Source organism: Carettochelys insculpta, chromosome 7, assembly GCF_033958435.1.
Source record: "Carettochelys insculpta isolate YL-2023 chromosome 7, ASM3395843v1, whole genome shotgun sequence".
In the NCBI taxonomy this organism is placed as follows: domain Eukaryota; kingdom Metazoa; phylum Chordata; order Testudines; family Carettochelyidae; genus Carettochelys; species Carettochelys insculpta.
In genome coordinates, this window is record NC_134143.1 from 58,656,078 (window position 1) to 58,681,946 (window position 25,869).

At 41.7% G+C, this 25,869-nt stretch overlaps 2 protein-coding genes and 1 long non-coding RNA gene across 3 annotated transcripts in view; 2 read left to right on the forward strand and 1 right to left on the reverse strand.

The window, feature by feature from the left end:
* EIF3A (eukaryotic translation initiation factor 3 subunit A) overlaps window positions 1-9,080 on the forward strand; it is a 48,406-nt gene extending 39,326 nt beyond the window's left edge. Inside the window, exons 19-22 of the mRNA XM_074999064.1 lie at window positions 650-1,536; window positions 5,077-5,251; window positions 5,698-5,885; window positions 7,865-9,080. Coding sequence (XP_074855165.1) covers window positions 650-1,536; window positions 5,077-5,251; window positions 5,698-5,885; window positions 7,865-8,121 — 1,507 coding nt within the window. The 3' untranslated portion in view covers window positions 8,122-9,080. The remainder of the gene's footprint in view (window positions 1-649; window positions 1,537-5,076; window positions 5,252-5,697; window positions 5,886-7,864) is intronic.
* A 5,539-nt stretch (window positions 9,081-14,619) lies between these two features.
* On the reverse strand, window positions 14,620-16,759 carry NANOS1 (nanos C2HC-type zinc finger 1). Its single transcript, XM_074999792.1, has one exon. It carries the CDS (start codon window positions 16,490-16,492, stop codon window positions 15,707-15,709), a length of 786 nt encoding a protein of 261 aa, XP_074855893.1. The 5' UTR covers window positions 16,493-16,759; the 3' UTR covers window positions 14,620-15,706.
* A 3,259-nt stretch (window positions 16,760-20,018) lies between these two features.
* LOC142015873 (uncharacterized) overlaps window positions 20,019-25,869 on the forward strand; it is a 113,244-nt gene continuing 107,393 nt past the window's right edge. Inside the window, exons 1-2 of the long non-coding RNA XR_012646239.1 lie at window positions 20,019-20,119; window positions 24,972-25,080. This is a non-coding gene — a long non-coding RNA (uncharacterized LOC142015873). The remainder of the gene's footprint in view (window positions 20,120-24,971; window positions 25,081-25,869) is intronic.

Consider the following 25,869-nt stretch of genomic DNA (forward strand, 5'->3'; position numbering starts at 1 on the left):
TGATGGGTGGTTAACAACTTCTGGACTGTACTGCTGTGTGGAGCAGGAAGAGGTTGGGGCGGGGAAGAGACGGGAGCCATCCTTTAACAGTCCTTCCCTTAGACCATTGGTCTTCCAACATTCTTACCTCGTGCTCCAGGCTACAGCTCTGGAAGCAGGTACACAGACAAGGATGAAGGCTCAAGGCTGGTGTCAGCACCTGGAATGGTGGCCAGGGCTCAACCATGCCCCTGCTCCCAGAATGTTCCTCTGCACTCCCCTAGGGACTTTCCTTTGCCTTAGATTCTGGCAGAGCCCCATAAATTTCATTTCTGCCCTTCTTGGATTCCACAGCTCAGCAGGGAAGGGGCAGTAGAACAGTCAGACTTACTCTCTTGGCGTTTCAGTGGGGAAGTAGTTGCCCAGACAGTTCCTGAGGCAGCAGGGGAAGAGGTGCCTCCTACTTTGTCTTGACAGTGATACAACTGATTCAGACACTTGCAGTTAAAAATGGAAGGGGACTGGTTGGGGAGCATATTTTCAACTTGCAACCACACACTTTCTTCACAATATGCATCTGCAAACATCACAGGCTGGACCTGCTGGTCTGATACATAAACCTTTCTTGCATGTAAACTTCCACTTTTCACTCTTTCATATGGTGTCCTAGAGAATGGCGTCGGGGAGAAGGGCGCGATGATGAAAGGCCTTTCCGAAGAGGAGATGACCTACTTAGACGTGGGCCTGCTGAAGAAAAAGACCCTTCTTCCCAGGAGAAAAATGAAGACAGAGCCCCCAAGCAGGATGTGGATGAAGATGGGGGACCCAAGCAGGATGTGGACGAGGACGGGAGACCCAGGCGTGGCGTGGATGAGGACAGGGGACTTGGGCAGGGCGTTGAGGAGGATGGGGGACCCAGGCATGGTGTGGATCAGGACAGAGGGAGTTGGCATACTGCAGATGACGACAGGGGACCCAGGCGCGGCCTGGACGACGACAGGGGACCCAGGCGCGGCCTGGACGACGACAGGGGGAGTTGGCGCGCTGCAGATGACGACAGGGGTCCCAGGCGCAGGCTGGATGACGACAGGGGTCCCAGGCGCGGCCTGGATGACGACAGGGGTCCCAGGCGCGGCCTGGATGACGACAGGGGGAGTTGGCGCACTGTAGACGACGACAGGGCACCCAGGCGCGGCCTGGACGACGACAGGGCACCCAGGCGCGGCCTGGACGACGACAGGGCACCCAGGCGCGGCCTGGACGACGACAGGGCACCCAGGCGCGGCCTGGACGACGACAGGGCACCCAGGCGCGGCCTGGACGATGACAGGGGGAGTTGGCGCACTACAGATGAAGACCGTGGACCTAGGCGGGGCCTGGATGAAGACCGAATTCCTAGACGAGATGAGGACAGAGGACCCTGGCGAAATGTAGACGAAGATCGACTCTCAAGACGTGATGATGATAGGGGTCCATGGCGTGGTGGGGATGATGACAGAGGTCCCAGGCGTGGTGATGATTCAAGACCTGCTCCTTGGAGACCATTTGGTAAACCAGGTAAAATAATTTTGTAATTAAATTATGGATTTTTCATAATTCTATCCCTCTTCCAAAAGTGAAATTTGGTACATTTAGTAAGCAATATATTAAGTACTAGATACTTGAGATAACAGAAATAATCAGATATAGCACTCTTATGTTAAAACCAATACTAAATGTGTTTCTGAAAGTTATGATCTAGTTCAAAATAGAAACGAGGAACTAATGAGTCTATTAATTTTCTTTTGTAAATGACTGGATCAAAGTGGCTGATTGGGATGCCCCTCATTTTTAAATTATCCTTTGCATTTAATTGATTTTTTTAAAAAATAAATTAGTATTTATTGCTTTTCTAGCAAATATTTAAACATCAATGCTGAGACATTGCTTGAGCAGAATCAGTTTTTTACTATACTAATGCAGTTTGGACTCCCTTTCTTTTTGAAATCTGTCCCAGAGCTCAGTCTCTTTTAAAGAGAATTTGGAATTCAAAAGCCAAGAAGATAGACTTCGTTCAGCTCTGTGGTTTTTGAAGCCTTTTCTTTATAGCATGCACAAAACACGTCAGGTGATTTATTTGCATTTTGGCTGATAATGACTAGAACAGTTTTTTGGTTTTTTTTTGTACAGATACGATTAGCTAGGTCTGAACTGTTGAGGGTATCACCAATACTTTTATTATCTTCTGGTAAGTTCTGACAAGTTGTAATTAAGAAGAAGTGAAGGGAAACATTTAAACAACTAATGTATAATTCTGAAATCAAGTTCCAACATGGTCAGTGAATAAACCTCAGTGCTCACCCTCCAAAAGCTTTTCCTTTCTCCACACAGAGGAAAGACGGGAAGAACAGTGTGTTACAGATAAGTGCTACTAATACATATATCCGAGAATCCTAGATCATGGAGTGGTATTGCAAGAGGCTTCAGGCAAATTGATTTTATTTGAAATAGTCAGAGAGGTAGCCATGTTAGTCTGTATCTTCACAATACAGAAAAGCAGTTCTGTAGCAATTTTAAGACTAACAAAATAAATTATAAATAAATAATTTGTTAGTCTTTAAAGTGCTACAGGACTGCTCTTTTGTTGTTTGAAATAGTACTTCACATTTTGAAAATGGTAGCCATGATCTGCTAATTAATGGTGATTTTTTTGATAAAGTTCAGCTTGTTTAAAATCTTTTTCCCTTGGGCTAGAACTACAGTAGAGTTATTTTGAAATAACATTGCTAGCGTCTAGACTACTGCCCATGCTGTTTTGAAATAAAATGGAAGGTTAAGCAACTTTAAGTGCAACTCAGAATCCCACTCCTTCCTGCCCTGGCTCAACCATTCCCACATGGCCCCGGGCTTAGAGTGTTCTTGATTTTGGAGTAAGCCACATTGAACTCACTGACACTTCTGTTGCTTGAGGAAAACAAGCATAGAATGGGGTTCCCTTGGAAAAAGCTGAGTTACACTGAAGTAAAATAGGGAATAGAGTTATGGCATCACCAATATGATCTGTGCCCATGATGGTTCAAAATAAGGGGCATGTAATATAAAATAAGAAAATGACTCAGTGGCAATTGTCAACTGTAGAATTCTCTTACTGAAACTTTCTGTACTCGAATAATAGATACTAAATCTAGTTACGACAAGAAGTCTTGTGGCACCTTATAGCCTAACAGATATTTTGGAGCATAAGCTTTTGTGGGCAAAGACCCGCTTCATCAGATATATGAGTGGACGGGTGGTTTCAGAGGGGTATTTAAAGAGTGGGGTCCCATTAAAAGGGAGGGCCAGAGCTGACAAGGTCTATTCAGCAAGGTGGAAATGGCCCAGTATCAACAGTACTTATCAAAGGAGGAAAAAACAAGTCGGATCAGACAGGGGGATGTGAGCCTTTGTCAGTGTCTAATGGGGAGATATTAACACCCAGAGCAGAGAAGCTGTCTTTGTAAGATGCAAGCCACTCCCAATCTCTGTTTAATCCATGGTTAATGGAGTCAAATTTGCAAATAAATGGCAGCTCAGAGATTTCTCTGTCCATTTTGATTTTTGAAATGTATTTGTTTCAGGACTGCCACCCTGAAATCTGCCACTGAGTGTCCAGGGAGATTGAAATGTTCTCTCACAGGCTTCTGTACATTACCGTTCCTGGTGTCTGATTTATGTCCATTCATTCTTTTACGGAGAGACTGTCCAGTTTGGCCAATGTAAATTGCAGTGGGACACTGCTGGCACATGATGGCATATATTATATTAGTAGATGTGCAGGTAAAGGAGCCCCTGATGGTATAGTTGATGTTAGGTCCTGTGATGATGTCACTGATGTAGATATGAGAGCAGAGTTGGCAGCAAGAACTATTGCAGGGGCTGGTTCTAGTTAGCTAATTAAAGAAGCCATAAGGATTACTTCAGCTAATTTTTTTTTCCCCTAGCAATATCCAACACAGCAAACAGCTTGGGAATTTACTTGTCAAATCACACTTACAATAAAAGGCATAAGAGAGTCTTGAGGAATGATGCATTGCAAATTGAATTAAAGTTACTAATCAGTTGATCCACTCAGATATATATACATCATTTTCTCCCAAGAAACAGTTTTCCATATGATTTTTTGTTCTTGTAAATAGGCCCTGCATCATTGTCTTACTGCCTGATGCTACCTTTCACCAAGCTAAATTGATAAATTTATTCAGAATATTTGCAGATAGGATTTCTCTTACGCCCAGAACCCAGGAGTGTTTTTGTGTGGCAAAAGCATGGGTGAATGTAGGAAGCTGTGTGTGCTGAATATCATCTTCCCTTTTTCTTTCTAATCACTGCATTGTTCCTTTCTATGCTGTCTGTCCTTCCCTGTATGCTTTCTCTGTCTCACAACAATGTCTTAACTAACTCCACTGCTGTGCTTGGACAAGGTTCATGACCACATGAGCACAGAACAAAACCAATACTGTCCAGTCCATGCATTTCTTGGCACATTATTTTTAGTCTGCTGAGAAACAGAAATTGAGAGCCCAGAACTTTCAAGAAGCCAGAGCTAGAAGTTATACTGGACAGACTAGAGCCATTAATTAATTTTTATGAGACTGTAAGTGTATGTATAGCATGTTCATGATGAGATTTAATTGTGTTGTTTTTAAATGGGAAAATTTAGTATAGACAGATTTTAAAATAAATAAAAAACCCTGATGTTTTTATTTAAAAAAAAATCTGTTTTTATCCACCCTAGCGATTTGGGGTTATACTAAGTATCTGAATTTGGTGCTTATTTTGACATTTGTTAATGAACGCTCTGAGATGTTTTGTATTCCATTTGGTGTGTGTGTGTGTGTGAGTTGACTTAATAAAAACACAGATTTTATTCAGCCCTGTGCTAAATTATTATGGGAAATTTGTGAATGAGACACCTGACCTATGTTAAATCTTCAAGTCTTTGCGGGTCCCACTTCAGGTGGGAGCCACATGGACAAAACCAAGAAGCAGAATCATGATTACTGTAAAGGCAAGTAAACTATTCTCTTTACTACTTTGACTTTAGTCAGAACATAATTTGATTCCCTTGGTTAATAATAGGTGGATGGAGAGAACGAGAAAAAGCTCGTGAAGACAGCTGGGGACCCCCACGAGACTCCAGACCTTCAGAAGACCGTGAGTGGGATAGAGATAAAGATCGGGTTGAGAATGAAAAGGATCGTGAATTTGACAGAGACCGTGACTTTGATCGGGATGACCGCTTCAGACGTCCAAGGTTTGATTTTCCTATTAACAATATCTGTAGTTTTTATTTTGTAAAAGCCATCAGCACCTGATTTTTTTTAAAGGGAAAATGTTTTCCTCTTCCATGAAACTAGTAACACCTTTAAAACAATAAAAACATGAAGTTGATTTTTCATTTGTGAAGAAAACCCCAATTGTTCCCAGAGCAGCCACAAATGTTGTATGTCTCACTTTTAAAAATTGCCATCTTTTTCATAGATGGTACTGAACTTTGACCTGAGGTTTCACTTAAAAAAAAAATCTAAACTTTAAACACGCATAATTTTTTCTCATAAATGTGGCCCTGTGTGTCCAGTACACTCTCAAATTGAAACAGTATTTCAAATAACCATTGAAATGTTTAACACTGTTGTGTGTTGTCCTTCAGAAGCCAGAGTTCAGTGTTAGTCTTACTTTTATTTATTTTTAAATGACCAGGGATGAGGCTGGCTGGAGAAGAGGACCAGCTGAGGAAGCTTCCAGCTGGAGAGATTCAAGTCGTCGAGATGAATGGGATAGAGGTGGCCGTGATATGAGAGATGATCGGGGTGGTCGTGACCTGAGAGATCGGCGTGTTGAGGATAGAGATAGAAGAGGACCCCCAATCAGAACAGACCGTGAAGAAAGTATGTTTTTCCCATTACCAGTTGAAATCTTTGTCACCAGGGCTCTTTACACTAAGCCGCTAGTACTTTGCCAATGTATGGGTGTGTTTACACTTCAAAGTTATTTTGGAATAATGACCACTATTCCAGAATAAATTTGCAAGTGTCTACACAGCGAAACCGCTATTTTGCAATAATACCAAAATAGCAGATGGCTTCAGTTCTGTAAACTTCATTCTACAGGGGATTTTGCCTATTCTAAAATACATATTTTGGAACAGGGCTGTCTAATCAGGGAATAGGTGTTATTTTGAAATAAGTTGTCTCCAGCCCTACCTAGGGTGCCCTATCAGTGTGGATGGTCTATTTCAAAATAGGTGAGTGCTACTTCAATACACATTTTGTAGGTAGGTGTGCTATTTTGAAATAAGGTATTCCTGAAAATCTCTTTTGGAATAGCTTATTCGGAAGTAATGCTGCTGTGTAGACATAGCCTAAAATGCCCTTTGAAGTGGAGTAAGTTACATTTATACCCAGGTAAGGTCCCTTTAACTATAAGCCTCCACTATCAGCGTGATCTAAAAGGAAGGGGGCTTGGTGTAGAGGCATATCTGGCCCTGACTCTTTTTTTTTTTTTTAAATTACTATCCTAGTAGATTCTGATCATTTGGGATATAGATAAAAATGAGCAGTTGAGACTATTCATGTCACTAGGAGTTCTGGGTGAAATATTTTATGGCAAATAGCTTATTCACCAAAACACAGTTGGCTGATGTGAATCTATTCACAAATTTGACAAGATAACACTGGCCAGGAAAAAGTTTTTTCAGGGCCAGCAAACCAGTCAGTCTTTTCCCTTTACTATTTTTAACTCCGTGGTAAGGGCATTTACATGGGATGAGGGAAACCCAGGTCTGTATCCTCCTTCAAGAGCAGAGACTTGAAGACACATCTGCAAACCCCTGTGAGCATCCTGACAAGCTGTTCTGGGATGGGTAGCTCTAAGTCTTTCCTGTTGAAGTAGTTTCATTTTGTAGAAATACTTAAATGTGCATTGAGACAAAGAGAGTTGGAGAGGTGAATTCAAATCTCTCTGCCTCATTCAGAGGCAGGATTTGAATCCACCTCTGACTCCCTGAGTAAGCCCTCATTAGAGCCCCCATGTGTGTACTAATGTTTTCAAGTCCCATTTGCTACAATCCAGACTATGGCTGCTCTCCTGAATCTGGTCCTCACTGATGAAATGGAGCAGAAAGTGCAGTGCAAGACCTTCACAACTAAGAGGAGGAGGAACTGTTTTTCAGCTCAGATTTTTTTAGGGGATGGTGGGGGAGAGACTAGGGGGAGGTTAAAAAAGCCTTCCCTGTAGCTTCACCTTATTGCAAAACTGATTACATTCTTCACCTTCTTGTCTCCACTGTGAAATAGTTTCCTATCTAGTTCAGCATTCCAGAGCATTCTTAATATGCAGGATGAAGTATTAACCCAGTGAAACTTATTTTTAAATTTGCCTACAGATTGATAGAACTTGCAGGTTTTTTGAGTCAGGCACACCTGAAACCACCACCTTCACCATTATATAAAATTTAAATATTCAGATTCATTTTGTTACAAAATTCAACTGTTTTTAGTCATATTTTGAAATATCAAGATTTGGTGCTATTAGCTATCTCTCTGTTCTGTTTGTTGTTAAAAACCAAACAGTTTTATAATGTACTTTAGACAAAGCTCTAGCTAGATTAAAGCTGGTTTTGAACAACTGGAAAAAATAATAAGTCACAAGAGGCAGACTTTCATTACAGCACTGTACAATTAAACCCTGAACTCTGGACCTCAGTGTCACCAGTACCTTGTTGTATTTGAAAATAGAAGCGGCTCCAATATAGCAAAGATTGAGAACCAGTGATTTAAGCTATCAGTGCTGGACTTGATTAAAACTCTTGTAAGGGACTGTAGTAATGGCAGAAAAGTAGTTTTTAAATGATCTTGCATATTTTTAGTGCACTCATGGAGGCGTAGTGATGACAGAAAAGAAGAACGGGGGGAAGAATGTGAAACTATCCACCGAGCTGCTCCGGCTCCTACTCCCACCCCTGGTCCTGCTGCTACTCCCACTGCTGCTCCTCCTATTTCAAAAGATAAGGAGAAAGATGCTGAGAAAGAGAAATCGTCTTGGAGAACAGAAAAAGAGCGAGAATCTCTTCGTCGTGCTAAAAATGAAACAGATGAAGATGGATGGACCACTGTGCGACGTTAAGTCAAAAACTAAACAGTTTAAAGAGTGTGTGTCCATTTGATTGAATCCACAGATGATTATATTTGTGCTTAAACATTCTGAATGGGTATTCTTTGACAGATCTTTTGAGGTAACATGAAAGCATGAGCCTGTATTAACTACTCATATTTAGACTGATCATGCACAAAACTAGCAGCAGAAGACGAAGTTGAATGCTGGTTTCTGAAATCACAAATGTTGCATTTTTCACAGATCACTTGTTGCTAAAATAAAAATGTGAACTCTTGAGCAACGCTTATTTCAAACTAACAAACTGTTTAAAATATTCTTAATTTGGAATGGGGTACAATAATATCACAGAACATGCAGTCCAAGACAAATCTCATGTAAAGTGGTCATGTTATTGAAAAAGATGAGTTGTATACATAATTGGCCACGATGAAATTGTAAAAACCCTTTGCCTACTTCAGTATTTTTGAAGGCAAGAGGTTTTTGTGAGGGATTTTATCATTATCTGAATTCATAAGTTGTTTAAATCAGTTACATTAAACATTAGGTACACTGGGATATTTTCTATAGATTTTACTTGAATGCATATACGTATCAAGCCATTTTGCAGTCCTTGTTCTAAGAAATACTGCTGCAGTGTGAAACAACAAAACACCATTAGAACTCAAGCATTCTGGTCACTGTACTGCTGCGTACTTTTGTTTTGCCAATAGCTGAACTGCTTTTTCCATGACTGGATAATTCAGGCCTTTCTAAATTGTCATATTTAAAATGTGTGGTTTTTGGAGGAATTGTTCAGATTTTTTCCTCAACTGTCTTCAGGGTAAATGCTTTCTGGTAACAGCTGTGTTGACTGACTTCGATCTTGGGGTGCAGTAACATTGTTTATCATTAACTGTCTGTTCTTATGGAAGCCAACACAGAACTTGCTGCAGTTTCTTCAATGATAAATAAACAACTTATAGAATTAACTTGAATAGTTCATTGGTGTTTAATGTTACTGCTGTGTTTTTATACAAAGGCAAGCTACTCAACTTTTATTCTTTTCCTCCCTTACCCTTTTCTGTCATAATTGAAAGAGAATAACTTGTCTCCTGCATCACTTTTTTACTGGGATAGCTAATTTATGAAAACCTGAACTTAAATTATGCTCCTTTTGTTCCTATTTGTGCACCATCCATGAAAACCTTCACTTCCACTGATCTTCCTTTGAGGGTTGGATGAGAATATCAGCTCTCCTCCTTATGTGGCTATAGCAATTGCTTCAAAGCAACATTGGGTGCTGCTTTGCAAGGCTCGGGACCCTTTGTATCCTCTTGCAGTTCTGTGAGGGGGAACTAAAGAATAGGATCCATGTTGTTCAGTGATAATGTAGTACACTACCCCCATACTCACTGGCCCGTCTCGTGCTGCAGTTCTCCCTACAGTGCACTTCTAGTCTGAAAAATACTTTTCCCTGAGGCACATGACATGAAGTGTCAACTATTTGCTAAGATTCTTCCACCCTGGAGTCCTTCCCTCATTACAAAAAGTCCATTCCAGAATCTAAATTTTACATTAAAGTTTGAGCCTTGTGACATCTTTGAATATGAATCAAGTAGAGACACAATGTCCTCAGGTCTGTGCACAACCTAAAGGAGTTCAAAGATGTGAACTGCTCCCCTGTGGCTCAGCTGCATGTTAGCACAAATTAAAACGATGACAACTTTAAAGGTTGTTTGGTTTTAGTAGAAATGTCCGCCATACTTTTGCAGGTGCTGAGGTCTTCCTCTCAGCAGCTTCCCCCAAGCATTAATGTCTAAATGGTTCTTTGAGAAGAATCTAATTGTGATAATCACTTTGAAAGCTGCTATAGTGAATCAACAACCCTCATTTTTGTAAATTATCAGTTAAACTGCTCTTAAATGCAGAACAAGCTTGCTCAGTTAAGGATGTATAATAATTGTTCTATGGTTAGTCTGTTAAATACACCCTTGACTCACTGATTTGCGGTATGAGAAGGTAGGGTGAGAGACAGCAATCAGAAAAAGTTTTTAAAAACTGATTTGCATTGTTTTATCACTTTTGTTGGCAGTCTCAATACACAAATTCCTAGCTGTATTAACTATTGAGTTTCATCTCAAAATTGCAAACTGCATAGGCTTTATAGATGTCACCAAAAGCATGCATTAGAGGAACATTTATGGGTGAAGCATATACACACTGAGTCTGAACACCTAACCAGCAGGGGGAATTGCATGTCAAATTGAAAAACTAGGCTACTTTTAAAATAGCAGGCTCCTTCAGTTGCAGTTACCAGCTGGGAATGTTTTAAAGCTAGTCCATGTTTACCATTGCATTGAAAACATACTGAAATTATGAACTTAAAAGCTAAAATTTAAATTTTACACTTCACTAATGTAATATTGCTATGTGCTGAGTCACTGCTGTTAGCTGTGATACACTTTAGATACTTGGCTGTGCAAGTGTCCCTATGAAGCATTCATGTCATCAGGCTGGCTTAGTGTTCATAGTATATGAAGCCCTGTGATATGAGCCAGTTTGACATGGTCATTTAAAATGAATTTCCATTTACTACATTGCATGCTGAAACTGCTCTGTACTCTACTCATGTTACTTCTAGAAGATTTAAAAAAAGTGCTTCCTAGTTTGAGATTCCCTGTAAACAGCTGAACAAGTATGATTTAAGAAATGTATATATGGAACTACTTGACAAAATGCAAGGCATAAAATGGTGGAATGTGGTTTAAAATTTAAGTTTCCCAACTTTGTTAGTAACCTTGCCGCTGGTGCACCCAAATACTATAAGTGGCTGAAGGAAGAGACTGGAGAGAATTAAGTTTAAAAAATTTAGCTTATATAAAAAGTATAAGGGAGTAATGCTACCAAGGGCAAAGTAGACTTTTTTGGGTGTACATACAAGGAAGAATCTTAATTTTCAACCCTTCCATGCATGTTGTTGACTATTACTTTCTTCTAGGTCAAGTTATTAAGCTATAGTTTAATCTCTATGGTCAGCCTTCTAATTAGTTGCGCACACATACATGCAGTGGGTTCTTAAAACAGCCCTAGCCCCTCGAGGTGCCAGGCATACTTGTGTTGCAGAATGAATGTCGACAACTGGCTTGTACCTACAGGGAAGGTTAAGTCATAGTCAACTGATTTTTCTCAAAAGAGGAATGAGCAGTGACTCACTACCTTCCAGAGGAATGTTACTGATTCATTGAAATATTCCAGTCTTACTAAATATTGTTGGCAGGAAATATGTTGTGTACTACTTCATAGTAGCACCTGTAAACATTTTTGCCCACAAACATTGTCCTAAATTCTGTATGAGATGTAGAAAACCAATCCATTTAGGAGGGTGTTTACCCTCTGTTTACAGCAGCATGATGGGTAACCTGCAAGAACCATGGCTAAAACATTGCTGATGAAAATAAGTTACAACATTCATCATGAGGGTAGTCAGAACAGTGAGGCTCAGTCTTGAAAATTCATTCTTCCAGTAGAATAAAAACTGCACCTTAGATTCTGGCATTGGGTATAATGTATATAGACAGCTGTACTGACAATTTTCACATGAAGGTCATGTGAAGTAATGCCTACATTTAAATTGACAAGGAGCTAGATGTACCTCAGTCAATGAAACTGCCATGAGCAAGTTTGATACTATTTAAGTAGACCCGTGTAGTGCACAGTGAGCCATGTTAGTCTAATCAAAACAAAAAAAAAGCAGGCATGTAGCACTTTAAAGACTAACAAAGTGATAAGTGATGAGTTTTCATGGGACAGACCCATTTCTACAGCCCTACTAGAACAGACTCAATATATAAAACAGAGGTCCAAAAATTGTTATTGTTGACAAATCAGATAGAAGAGCAAGATTAATTTAATGATGCATTAAATCATTAAAGACCTACAACCTATCCTAAATCATAATGCCACACTCCTGAAGGCCCTATAAGACAGGCCTATTCTCTTCAACAGACAACCTCCTAACCTTACGAGGATTCTCACTCATACCCACAGGCTATACCACACTACTACTAATCCTGGAGCTTTCCCTTGGAACAAGCCTGGTTGCCAATTTTGTCCACATACCAGTTCTGGAGATACCATCACTGGACCAACCACGTTAATTACCGAATCACTGGCACATTCTCCTGTTTGTCAACTAATGTAACATATGCCATCATGTGCCAACAACGTCCACATACTCTGTATATAGGACAGACTGCAAACACTCTTCGCCAAAGAATGAATGGACATAGAGCACACATCAAAAATCTCCAAGCACACAAACCTGTCAGCTAGCACTTTAATGGAGTGGGCCATTCTGTTAAGACCTGAGAGTTTGTGTTCTACAGAAAGACTTGGAGCAACTGTCTACAGAGGGAATGTCTGGAACCAACATTCATAATCAAATTTGACACATTAAACACTTCATTTGAACAGGGACAGCAATTACCTGACCCATTATAAGGACTCAGATACTTTGATGTTTGATCTCACACATACTTCCCCACACCTCATGCCCCTCTCTCGCTCTGATTTGCCAACAATGATAATTTTTCTGATTAAACAAATGCAGAAATGTAGCACTTTAAAGACTAACAATGATTTAATCAGCGATGAGCTTTTGTGGGACAAACCCACTTCTTCAAATCAATCTCATTTCCAATACAGACAGACATTTTTAAGTACAGAGGACCAAAAAAATTGCAATAAAAACTGACAAATCAAACACATAGGCAGGAGAGGAAGGGTGAGGGGATGTAAGTTGTCCTGCCTGAGAATCAGGAGCATTGAAGGGAAGCAGCCCTTGTAATGTGTGAAGTAATTGATGTCTGTTCAGACCACATGTTAGTCTGCTGAATTTGAATAAGGATTTTTGGACCTCTATGCTTTGTATATTGAGTCTGTTCTGGTAGGGCTGTAGACCTGAAGAAGTGAGTCTGTCCCATGAAAGCTGATCACCTATTAAATTATTTTGTTAGTCTTTAAAGTGCTAACTGACTTTTTTGTTTTAGTCTATTTAAACTAACACTTAGCCCCTTAAAAGTACTTTCCACTGGCCATATGTGCTATTGTAAGCCAAAATTTTATTGTGTGTCAGTTTATTAAAATCATTGAAGACTAGGGTAGGAAGAGACCTCAAGAGGTCATCTAGTCCAACCTTCTATTCCAAGCAGGACCAACCCCAGCTATTTATACCTTTAAATTCTCACCTACACATGAATAAAAATGCCCTTGAGACCAATGTAAATTCTGTTGGGGAAATGCTCTCATTCAAAAGCCATCAGTTTGGAGATTCTGTAAGGACAACTTTGAGATTATGTGCCTGCGTGTAAGCCAAAACAGCACATAAACTGACATCTGGGGTGAGAATGAACAATATATGATTAAATAAATTGTGTTGATTAATCATTATGCTTAATGATAATCCACCTTTAAGCAAAACTCACCCCTAGTTCAGAAGTTAAATGAACAATTAGCAGTCTACACTATTCTCCAGTACAAAGCAAGTATGGGCTTGGTCACTGTTAGATGATCACATGCATGAGTATTATAGAAGGTAATTTTTTTACATAACTCTCCAGACAGTGTTCTAGCATACAGGGTAGTATACCACCTTAAAGTAACCTCAAGCAAATCACTGCAACTGTTAAATTAGCCTAAGTCACACACATGCTATTAATTTAGTTATGAACTGTGGTGCTCTAGAACTTTATCAGCTCTCTTATCCTTAAAGAGCTGAAGTGTGCACAGGAAATTACTAGACAGAGAGGAATTCACAGGATGGAAATTTTTTAAGCCATTTAACTAATGAAAGGGGAAAAAACCCATTGTTTGGTGGAATCTAAAAGGTACTATAACAAGATTAGACTTCCACCCTGAGCAGATTTTAACTCCATCCTTTGGAATCATATTGCCCAATTTCACTTTATTGTAGTCTTAAACTCAGACCGTCAGAATATTGTTTGGTCTTGTTCTGTAGTAGAGAAGAATAATTTTCTAACTACTACCTCCCCTGTAAACAATACCTCAGCACACAGACCTGAGGTAGTTTGAAAGAAACCTTGCACAGGGAAAGCAGCAGGGGGCGTATTCTCATGTGTTATAAATCACTTCTTGCAAGAGCTCACCAGCAGCTTTTGCATTAAAAAAAATCCAGCCAGGGCTCTTTTCTCCATCCCCGTCAGAAGCTGTGTTTTCTTCACAAGCAAAAGAGCACAGTAGTATTAGAATCCACACTACAGATCTGAGAGAAAACCAACAGGAACTCCGTGCCACTAATTATGTGTTGGATAGGGATGCAATATATTTGCAACTACTATAAAAATATCCGACAAACCCGTGTTGAGAGTCTATAAATAGCTACAGGGTAGAAAAACCACCTAGAAAATATGGCTGTCATTGTTTAAGATGCCTTGTCGTTTGCCAGACATTAGGCCCTTGTAGCAATCAAGGGACATGCATGGGAGAGAAAGAAGCAAAACCAAGCTGAAGTCAAATTTGTGTCGCCTTTACTTCACTCTGTAAAACAAAAATTCAAATTCCAACAGCACCATTGCCACCTGTGGCCAATAAGGGGCTTTACAATCTCGACAGTGTTTACTTTGCAAGGGGGAGCTTGGAGAGAGGAAAAGGGAATTTAGACGAATTCAAAGTTAATTTCTAGATTAATTGAAGGGAGAAAGGGAGAGTAAAACAAGAAACCAGGATTCTTACAAAAATCTTGCAAAACACAAAGGGGAGCTCCCCCAACACCCAGAAATGTCACCTTGATCGTTCCTGATCTCAAAATTCCCACAAACATCAGCAACTAACAATTCCCACGACCTACTTACAACCAGCCTTGTTTTGTCAGGACAAGGCGAACACACCACCTCAAGGAAACATCATGTACAACATAATTCCCCTCTCTTCCCTGTCGAGCTCACCCTTACAACAAAATTTAAAAACAGCCATTCTCCATTTGGCCAGGACACCGTAAAAACAAATTCATTTGCTTAGCAGTACAGAGGCCTTCTCTTCACAGTCTGTAAAATATTGTTTAAAACACCTCTTCTTCCTCCCATTAGCCAACATAAACCTCCCCAGAGAAATGCCCTACTAGTCACTCAATTTCATCTTTATCCTTTTTAAAAATTAGATATATATATTATACAATAAACAAATACAGTGCATCTAAACTGCATATTTATAATTAATTATATATATATATATAGAATTAACTTCAGAGCCCAGATTCCCTGGAGGCTAAGTATACAAACTAGAAACTATCATTATAGTACATAAGCCAAGGAGCTTTCTGACATTCTACTCTCCGGTGTTTATATATTAAATGTGTTAAAGAGAACAAAACGTAATCCGTTTTAAGAGACGCTTAAAAAAACAAAACACCACCTGGGCAAGGGGTCTTTTTTGGGGGCCACACCAAAAAAAAACTGCAGGCGGGTCACTTTCCACTGAAGTGGCCTCAGTCAAAAGGGGCCGGGGGCGGGGAAGGGAGGGTAGGGTAGAGAGAACAAACACCACAACAAATCCATCGCCAACAAAACAAACAGTCCCGAGGCCGGGCGGCTGCAGCCCTCTAGCGGAGCTTCTTGCCCAAGGCGGTCCTGGCGTTTCGGAGCTGCTGCCGAGCGGCGCTGGCTTGCATTTTGGAGAGGGGGCAGTACTTGATGGTGTGGGCATTGTCCCCACTGGCCCCGCAGAGGGGGCACGTGTATCTCCGCAGCACGGGGCACAAGACCCGCCCGTCGGGTCCCTTGAGGATGTGGGTGGTATAGAGAGCCACGGCTTCCTTGTTATTCCTGCAGAAGACACAGACCTGCAACTCCGGCTTGAGCAGCCTGGAGCCGGGCTTCTGGGCAGCCTGGAGCCGGCCGTCGCCCAGCCCGCCAGCCCACGCGTGCGGGGAGCGGTCCCGCGGCAGGTGATCCGGGGAGCAGTCGAACACCACGGCGGCGGGGCTGGAGCGGCCGGAGAAGGGGCTGAAGTCGGCGAAGCGCTCCTCCAGGAAGCTCTCGCCGTGGTGGTGGTGATGGTGGTGGTGGCTGCACAGGTCGATGTCGTGCAAATGCAACGCGCCCTCGAAATAGGGAGTCCCCACTTCTTCCTCCTCTTCCTCCTCGTCCTCCTCGTCCTCCTCCGGCGCCTGCTGCACGGCGGCGGCCACCACTACGGAGGGCGGTTCGGGCCCGAAGCCCTTCTCCTCGCCCACGGCCTTGGTGATCAGCGTGGCCAGCCCCAGATAGTCATTCCACGAGTTAAAGGCGTTCCCGTAGGCGGGATGGCTCTTGGCGCCATAGCGGGCGCCCTGCAGGAACTCCACGGGCTGGTGCTTCTCCAGCTTGCCGGAGTGGAAAGCCTCCATCGGAGGCCACCCGACACGCGCGGCCGTGGGACCCGAGTCCCAGCCGCTGCAGCCCGCCCGCCCGCTTGCAGCCAAACCTGCTCTGCGCGGCGGCCGCGGGCCTGGGCTGAGCTAGATACATTCGGGGAGGGGAGAGAGGAGGAGGCGCAGCCCAGGGGCCGCGCGCTCATTGGCCACCAGCCAAAGCAGCCCCCTCCCTCCCCGCGCCGGCTTCAACTGCTCCGGCCGCCGATTGGTTGGCGCGTCGAAGCGGCGTTCCATCTGCGGCAGCTGTGTGTGCACGGGCGGCGCCGCCCCTCGCTGTGGATTCGGAGCAGGTGAGAGGCTACCGGCCCTCTGCTGCGGTGTTTCGGGGAATGCGCGCCCACTCGCGTCCTGCGTCACATGTGGTCTTTAGCGAGGGGCCCGGCCCTAGCTAAAGCCGTCTGTCAGCCGCGCTGCTGGGTATGAGGGTGCGTGACCCTCAGCAGCCTCGTGCCAAGTTGGGGCTGGAGCTACTGACCTCCCTGCATGGCTGGCTGGTGCTCTTCTCGGCTGCATATCAGGGGAGGTGGATGCAGCGTGGCCAGCCCACTTCTAAGGGCAGGGTGAGGTGAGACTCCCAGAGGCCCTGGTCCTGAGGAAGTGTGCCGGAGGCCAGGACTCTTGCACTTGTGCTGAGCACTGTTGGCGTTCCTGGGGTTCTGAGCAAGTACCAGGGTTCTCTTGCATAGAAAAGTCTGCTAGAGCAGGGCCATAGTGCACATTTGCAGAGCACTTGAAGGGTCTTGGGCATAAAAAGCTGGGAGTGAAATGCTAAGGTTTAGCCTACATGAACCAGAAAACATCGTTCCTTGTCCCTGCAAACAGAATTTCCCTAGCCCTATACCATATAATACACACCATCACTAACCTCAGGTGGACTGCTAAGTAGCTGGTAGGACAATCAAAGCTTTTATACCATAGAAATACCAGGCAGCAGCTTCCGCCTCAAAAATTGCAATAATACACCAGAAGTGGAGAAATGCCAGAATCTCCATGACATCTCCTTGGGACTTGGGACAATTGCTACTGATTTTACAAGGAAGGTGCTCAGCTACTATGATGATCAAACTGTTAGTTGCTTTCTAACTTCACTTACATTGGTACAAACTGGGATCAATTTTGCTGAACTCAGCAGTATTGCATGGGTTCTAATTCAGCAAATTAAGATGACTGTTTATTTCCACCCTTTCCAGGGCCCACGGTTTGGACAGCTGAAAGGTGCATTCATAGTTTTTAAACAAACCCTGCTGGAGCCTATGCCTGAGTTATATAAACTGTGAGGAAGACAGACAAAGGCAGTACATTTCTAGAACTGAGGAATTCATCCTCCCAGATTAGGCACCGTAGCTTTCTGCAAATTCAGAATGGTCAGGAGTCCATCTGGCAAGGAAGAATCTGTGAAATGGCTTTGAAAATAAAGTTTTTAATTACACTTGGCCTTTTCCTGGCTGCCTGCTGCTGATTCTCATCTTGCAGCAGAAACATCATTTGCAACACTGAGCTCTAGTTTGTTTCCAACCTTTCTTAATACTAGCGTAATGGAAAAAAATTGTGTTAAAAATAACATTTGGTTAAAATATAGAACAATGAAGTTCTTTGTAAGCAGCCAGGGACTTTAATCTGTCTATCTATATGCTCAGAGCTTAATTCCTGCCAGGCTGGACCCTGGCAGAATATGCTGAAGCAGAAGAAAGTCTGCAGGGCAAAGAGATTATGGCAGCTGCAGAAAACAGCTGTGATTTTCCTTACATTGAGGAACCTAAAATCAGTGCAGCTCTGAAAGTGTGTGGGAGTATTCTGGAAAAAAAAAGTGTCATCTGGGCAAGCTGGGAGTATGCAGCTCCAGAACGTTACAGTTTTCAGCAGCATCAGGCTGGTAGAGGGGTGCAATAAAAGAGAGACTGGAGCATGGGTCTGATACAGATTCACTTGAGATCAAGAGGTGGTGTTGCCTAGTGATAGTGGGAAATAAAAACCTAAGAACTTTTTGTGATTTCTTTGTGTCTAGGCATTAAAAGTTAGAAATAGTGATTCTGAGCCTTGTAATACCTGTTACATTCTGGATGCAGGCCTCAGCCTCTCTATGCCTTAGTTCTCTATCTGTAACATGGAGATGACATTACCTCCTAACCTCACATGAATGTTGTTAAAGATAAATATTAAAAAATTATGAGACACTTCAGTATCACAATGCAGGGGGGACACAGAAGTACTTAATAGAGAAAAATGGGCTTGTGTTGATTGGAAAGGAGTATTCATAGGACTATAGTTACTAGAAATAGTTGAAAATGTTGAATGTTTTCAGTGAAAACTTAAATAGCTGAAATCAACATATTTAGGATCTACTTATCTGGAGGATTGACATAGACTATCAAGCCTCCATAGTTTGATTTCATGCTTATGAAATTGAACCCCGGAAGGTTGACCAGGTCGATCTCCCAGTGAGTGCAGACATACCCAAAGACACCATCACCGAGCATGCTCTTTTTTGGAGATCTAACTTCAGAGCCATTCAACTGAATTCTTTCTGTAGACTTTGGACTGGCTTGTTGGGTGCCCTGTTACTGTGCTAGTTTTGGTGTAGGTAGGATGACCAGAGAGCAAGTGTGAAAAATTGGGACTTTTTTGAGGGGGGGGATGTTCTTGACTGTATAAGAGAAAGCACCAAATACTGGGATGTCTGGTCACTCAAAGTGTGGGAAATATCTGTGTTAGCATTGACAGGGTTGACATCAGTGGAGTCAACCACCTCACAGGCATTTTAGTGTTGCAGACAAAAAATGCTATGATGAGTAGCTGCTGGATGAGGAGTCCCAGCTTGAAATAAAAATGAAAATCTGGCATATCACTGCTACTGGCATGCTGCACTGCACACCCCTACAACTGGCAGTGAAATCTTTATATCCGAAGTCCAGACTCATCTAATAATTGTGTTTAATTACAATGGCAGAAGGAGCTACGCACCTGTCTTCGGAGCACCAGCCAGGAGAGCTGTCAATCTGGAGGCTGACTTGGGTCAGAGATCTTACTCCAAGGGATTGTTTGCTTTCTTCCAGATTGGGAGGATGTTGTGTCTGTGCCTGGTGATGGATGGTGTATGCATCTTGTGAAGCTTGCTGTCCTGGCAACTTTGATATTGTCAGGCTTTTCTTTGATACCTCCATGGATGATGAAGCTGCTTTTATTTAATGTGGGAGATGTTGACATGCCCACCCCAAGGACGTGGAGATCTCTTGAAAGGATCTTTTAAATTATTAGCTTCACTGACACTTTTTGATTTCCCCCTCCTCCCGCTCCCTAAGGATCAAGGAGTTTGTTTCAGTCAGCAGTGAAAAATATGTTCGATACCCACATAAGAGAGAGATTCATTGCCCAGCATTACTGGGGTAGCATTTGGTGACCCTGTCCAAAGCCTTTGGTTTAACATTGTTTGGAAATGGCGAAGTTTATAGTATAGTGTTATCCTTTGGTTAAGAGATTGGAAACAGCTGGTGGGACAAAAATAGGTTAGCTTTATCATAAAAGATGTAAACAGAAGAGTAATGAAAGCAAGGGCTCAATGACCGGAATATTTTCAAGTGCTCCAGTTCTAATATTAAATGCGTGAGTAAAGAACAGACCCTATTTAACTTCCTCTGTGGAAAGAGAGATGTTTAAAAGCTAATTGCAAAACCAACCATCATTCCGTCTTGACCAACATTTCTCTGTGGATTTATTTGTTTTTATTGTGTTACTGTTGTGCCTGTGAGTTCCAGGATCCCATTTTACTAGGTGCTGTACAAATACAGAACAAAAAGACAGGCCTTGTTGCAGGTGATTTGCGCGTTAGCTTTAAAGAGTCAATACAGTTGATCAACAGTGCAATTTCTTGATAGGCCAGGCAGATGAAGAAAGATGACAGATGCTGATCTTTCAACACCAGGCTTTCTCAAACGTTTTCCTAGGCCACATCTACACTTCCAGGAAGATCAACCCTGACTGGGTCGATCTTCAAGAGTTTGATTTCACACACATGGTGGAAATGCGTGAAATTGATCTGCCTGGGGCCAGCAGTTGACCCCTGTGCTCTTTGATATCACAAAGAATAAGGGAGGTGAGGGAAGAAACACTCCTGCTGACCTCCCTCAGTGAGATCAGTCAGGTAAGTTGATTTCAGATAGGTCAATTCTAGCTACACAATTGCCATAGCTAGAATTGTGTATCTGAAATTGACTTACCAGGCTAGTGTAGACCAAGTCACAGTAAGGACCACACCTGTCTCATCCAATTGCTTGAATCCACCCACACTCCCTCTTGCAACTGCACAACAAGTCTGTGGCACCGACAGCTATGGCTAATGAACACAAGTGACACCCATCAGAAATTAAATGTTTTTCCAGAACACCACTATCTCCAAATCTGAAGAAGTGGGTCTGCCCCATGAAAGCTCATCACCTCTAATAAGTCTTTAAAGTACTACATACCTGCTTTTGTGTTTTAAGATATAGACTAACACAGCTACCTCTCTGTTACTATTAATTCAATGTATTAGCTGCCTTTTTAATTGCATACAGCATCTGGAAACATAGAACAGCACAGGACACCACATCACTAGCCATCTTTCTGCAGAGCACCTTTGGTCTATGCCCTGCAATCACAGCCAAACAAAAGATCAGAGGAAATGGTGCTTCAGAATATAGGCAATTGCTTGGGGAAGGGGCACCTTTAACTTGAAAATTGCATCTGTGTGAATTGTTGTCTAGGTTGCAAGGTCAAGCTTTGGAAAGGGAGTAAATGCCAGAATTTAGGTTGTTCACATCAGCTGCAGGATTTGAACCTATACCTCTGGGAGTGAATCCCAGCCTGAGCTATGGGGGTAATAGCATTAGCTGGCAGCAGAAGGCTCTCATTATGGGATGGCGGGAACTGGGTTTCTGAGGCTATACAGTAGGTCCTGAGGGAATCTCTCTTTCTCCCAGAATCTTGGCGGTGGTGCCTTCCGTATTTGATGCCCCATACTGGGTAATGGGCTCCTGGGGCCCATGATGCATCAGGAGGTTTTGATGGAGCAGCCTAGATAGGCTTTTTATGAATTCCTGGAACGTCTGCTTCTGGTGTTCCCAAGACAGTGCATGCTTCCATGGTCCCAGTTTCGATGGTGACACGGGCATGACCTTAGATTAAAATGTTCACCATCACTTATTATTTTGGTTTGATGCCAAAAATTTGTTGGTCACACAAGTGACAGAGGGAAATGGTGATTTTGAGAAGTTTATTGCTCAGCTAAACTGGAATAGAATTTCACAGGACAAAGAAAAGGCACGTCTCTGTTCCAGTGCTTTTCACTGCCAAAATTCAAAGGCCTTCTGCAAACAATGGGGATGGTAGCACTAGTCAAATAAAAGGCTAAATATAGGACTAAAATGAAATGTAGAGGCTATTAGCAGGTCCCCCTATAACATGCAAACACTATAATTTTCCCCTTCCTTTATATATATTGAATATAAAGAAGAAAACATAGGTTAATAAAACTAACAGAATTTTGGATTTATCCACCAAGATACAGTACTATATAAATGCAACCCAGCAAGATAGTGTTTGTCATCAGAAGTATATTACCTGAGGTTATTATAACTCACATTGATAGCGTTGGGGGTTGGGTAGGGGGGAATGTGACAGTAGCATAGAAATTAATATATTCTATTTTAATGAATATCAAACAGTTCTTATGTAAACTGAAAAAGGATCTCTTATTTCAGAGCAATTTGCACTATTACATTTTGCAAATATGTCAGAGGAGTGAAATATGACATTCTGTAAGCATGTCATTTCTTAAATGTAGAATGTAATTTTACTTTTAATGAAAACTGCCTTGTAAACGCAGGGTTGTAAGTTTAATCCTTGAGGGGGCCTTTCAAGGGTCCTGCAGCAGGTTAAAATAAACCAAAACTGTTGGGGGTGGTGATAGGTCCTGTTGTGAGTACAGGGGACTGGATTCAATGACCTGAGGTCCCTTCCAGTTCTGTGAAATATGTATAACATCATTGAATACTAATGCAGATTTCTAATGTCTGTAAGGATTCCTGAAATTTTTCTGAGTAGTGCCTGGCTGCTTAAGCCTTCAGGAAGTCTGCTTATTTAGCTTTGATGAATTTTTGGTGACATTCTAGTTAGCAGGTGATCAATATATGTTAATTAATTAACAGAGCTGTCACTCAGTGAAGCAATCTAACTTACAATTTATATTGGTGTTTTTTTCCTTGACAACTTACTCAAAATCCTAAGAAAATTGTCACACAAAGTTTTGTAACATTATTAGCTAAGGGTAAATGTATTATTAAGAGAGGAAAACTTCAAGATTAAACAAAGACAAAACAGTCCCCCAAAGTCACTGTAAATCCAGGAGAAAGGTAACCTGCAAAGGATGTAAATTTGTGCTTCACTCTTTTGCTTCCTTAGGGTGTAAAAAGAGAGACTTTCTGTATTTTTACAAATATTACATTACAAATTCAGGTCTTGTCTGTTGGGGGAAGACGGATAGGAAAACTAATGAAATGATTACATCACAGAAGTCCAAAGCATTCAAGTTATTCAACTGAAAGGGGAAGGAATTTTTAACTGAAGTATCATTTTCATTTATTTTCTTTGTTTCACTTGGCATTGCTTTTAACACCCATTCAGCTTCAAAGATCAGTTAACATTTTGGATAAAGGAAGCCTTTGTTAATGATTGAGCACTGCCACCTTGAGAGGTCACATGTTCTGGTACATCTAAGGGGTTATGTCTATACAGAAAACAGGCACCTTCAGGTGGCCTGTGCAAGCAGACTGGCTCACAGGGCTTGGGTGGTAGGGCCGTATCATTGTGGTATACATAAATAAATAAAAAAATAAAAATATGTGGAGATATACGTATCTCATAGAACTGGAAAGGGCCTCAGGAGGTCATGAGTCCAGTTCCCAGCCCTCTCAGCAGGACCAAGCAGCCTCCCTGACAAGTGTCAGAAGGGTAGCCTTGTTAGTTGTCTGTATCTGCAAAAACAAGAAATTCTGTGTCACCTTATAGACTAACAGGCTTGTTTGAAACATAACCTTTGTCAGATGCATATACTTGATTTTTTTTTTTAAATCTATTCGCCCCAGACCACTAAATGACCTCCTCCAGGACTGAGCTCTCAACCCTAGGTTTGTAAGGCTAATGCTTGAACCACTGACTTAGCTCTCCCCTGAGTTCAGGCTGGGGCCTGGGCTCTAGGACTCTGCAAGGTGGGACGATCCCTGGGCTGCCTTCTACACACAGCAGTGAAATTACTGTGTAACGCAAAGTCAGGTGGCATGGTCCAACTGTGGATTTTTTGTTTGCTGTCGAAACCTACCTAAATTAGGCTCTCCAGCAAAGAGAGACCAGTGCAGCAGTTCAGGCATCTGTGACGCTTGTGAAAAGTGAGACTGGATCTTCATGACCACAGCTTCTCTAGAGCTTCAGTTTGGCTTCATTTGAAAGACAAAATCACATCCCAGTCTGTCTCTACATACATATTTTTCTACTAAGGTTAAATGCATTTTGATTTATAGGCAGCTTTTCAAAAGTGCCTAAGGGGTTTGAAGCACAGTCCCTTTGATTTTTCATTAAGAATTGTTCATCTAAACCTTTTAGATGCTTTTGAAAACTTCCTCCTAAAGGCACCAACCAGTAATTGCCTACTAAAACTGTATCTCAAATGTTCTTAACAGTATAATTGCAATGAGAAGTGAGTGGTAAGGGTGGTAAGATTAAATGCATGATTGCACGTTTTAGCCATTAATCATCAGTTTTGGTTAATGTAGTGAATACAGTCTAGATAAGTGTTTCTTAAACTTTTTAAGACCACTGAACACCAAACAATAATGTTTTTATGCAGAACACCTATGAAAATTTTAAAAAATTATTGTCAGACCAACCCCCCCCACCAAAAAAACAAACAAACAACCCAACAGCAACATATACAGCAAAAACAAAAGGAAGTATTTTAATCAGGTATCATAGCAATGAAGAAGTAACATTGTATCTGGTGTTAATAATGGAAAATATATGCACTCATTATATGATATTAAAAACTTAGGATTATTTTTCCAAATGCGTGTGGTGCACCTGTGAGTTGTTCATAGAACACCACTCTTCCGCAGAACATAGTTAAAGCAACACTGATCTATATATTGATTTCCTGGAATGTATGCAGTGGAATCTCATTATTATTAGAATACTCAGTATTGTGGTAATAAGAACATGCAAAATGTTGTGTGGCTTGTGAAAGTAAATGAAATTCTTTAAAAAAAAAAAAACAAGTAAAACTCTGCTCTCAGATATACCTGATAGATTTTGAGATTCTGGACTTCCTGCTCACACTGATTCAATGTATGTCTGCACATGAAGTGAGAGAACAGACTGACATATTTTTATACGATATAGGGTCACAGATGTTTCTGGTGTTTTACAGGCCCATAGACCAGATCAGAGACCACATTCTGCCCGAACAAGTTCCAAGGAGATTGGAACAACTTAGAGACAAATCACCAGGATTCCAGATGGAATCAATAGGAGTGAAGGTATGTTTGAAGGGGAGGGCTTGGGGAAGATGCTCTACTATGTTGATTCATCCAGACAGAAAGTTGGCAAGATCTCTCTGGCAGGCAATGGATGGAGAAAACTGAGAGCTTAGCTGGTGAGTTAAGCATTCCTGATTTCACTGTAACTAATGAAAGGGTCGATATTTTATCCAGTTCAATCAGCAGCATAGCAAAAGGAAAGATGCATCTGATTCTGTTCCAGAATGTTGGGTTATGAAAACTCCCCTGGAATTCAGGAAGGGGAAAAACAAGACGCAAAATATTCATTAAGTGTTAGAGGAAAAAGGAATGGACAGATGGCATCTGGGTGGAATATTAAAATACAAATGTTAAGATGTAGCTCAGGCATAGATACTTAACGACTGCAGTGCTGTGGAGTGAACAAGGATGTGAAAATGGGCCCCACAGCTATAAGAACAAATACAACTTTGAGGTTGCTTTAAAAATGTGAAGATAATACCAGTGCTGTATGAAGCCAGTGAAAGTACAGGTGAGATATTTGGAGGTATCGTTGTATGTAATATTAATTTTCTTCAAAGAAGCAGAAAGTTTGTCATGAGCTATCTGCACAGCTGATGCAGATAATAATAACAAAATAAAAGTACAAACTTAACATTTAATTTGCCACCTATGGAAATCCTATGGAGTATCAAGAGGCAAGCAGGATAATAGGTGGGCTCCATCGAAATCAATGGCAAAACTCCCATTGACTGCACAAGAGCCAAGGTCTCACCCTAACGCTTGTTATCAGGCAATCAATGTGATTAA

What these genes read in the sequence shown, in the direction of transcription:
- NANOS1 (XM_074999792.1), bottom strand. Translation starts at nt 16,492, where the DNA reads ATGGAGGCTTTCCACTCCGGCAAGCTGGAGAAGCACCAGCCCGTGGAG.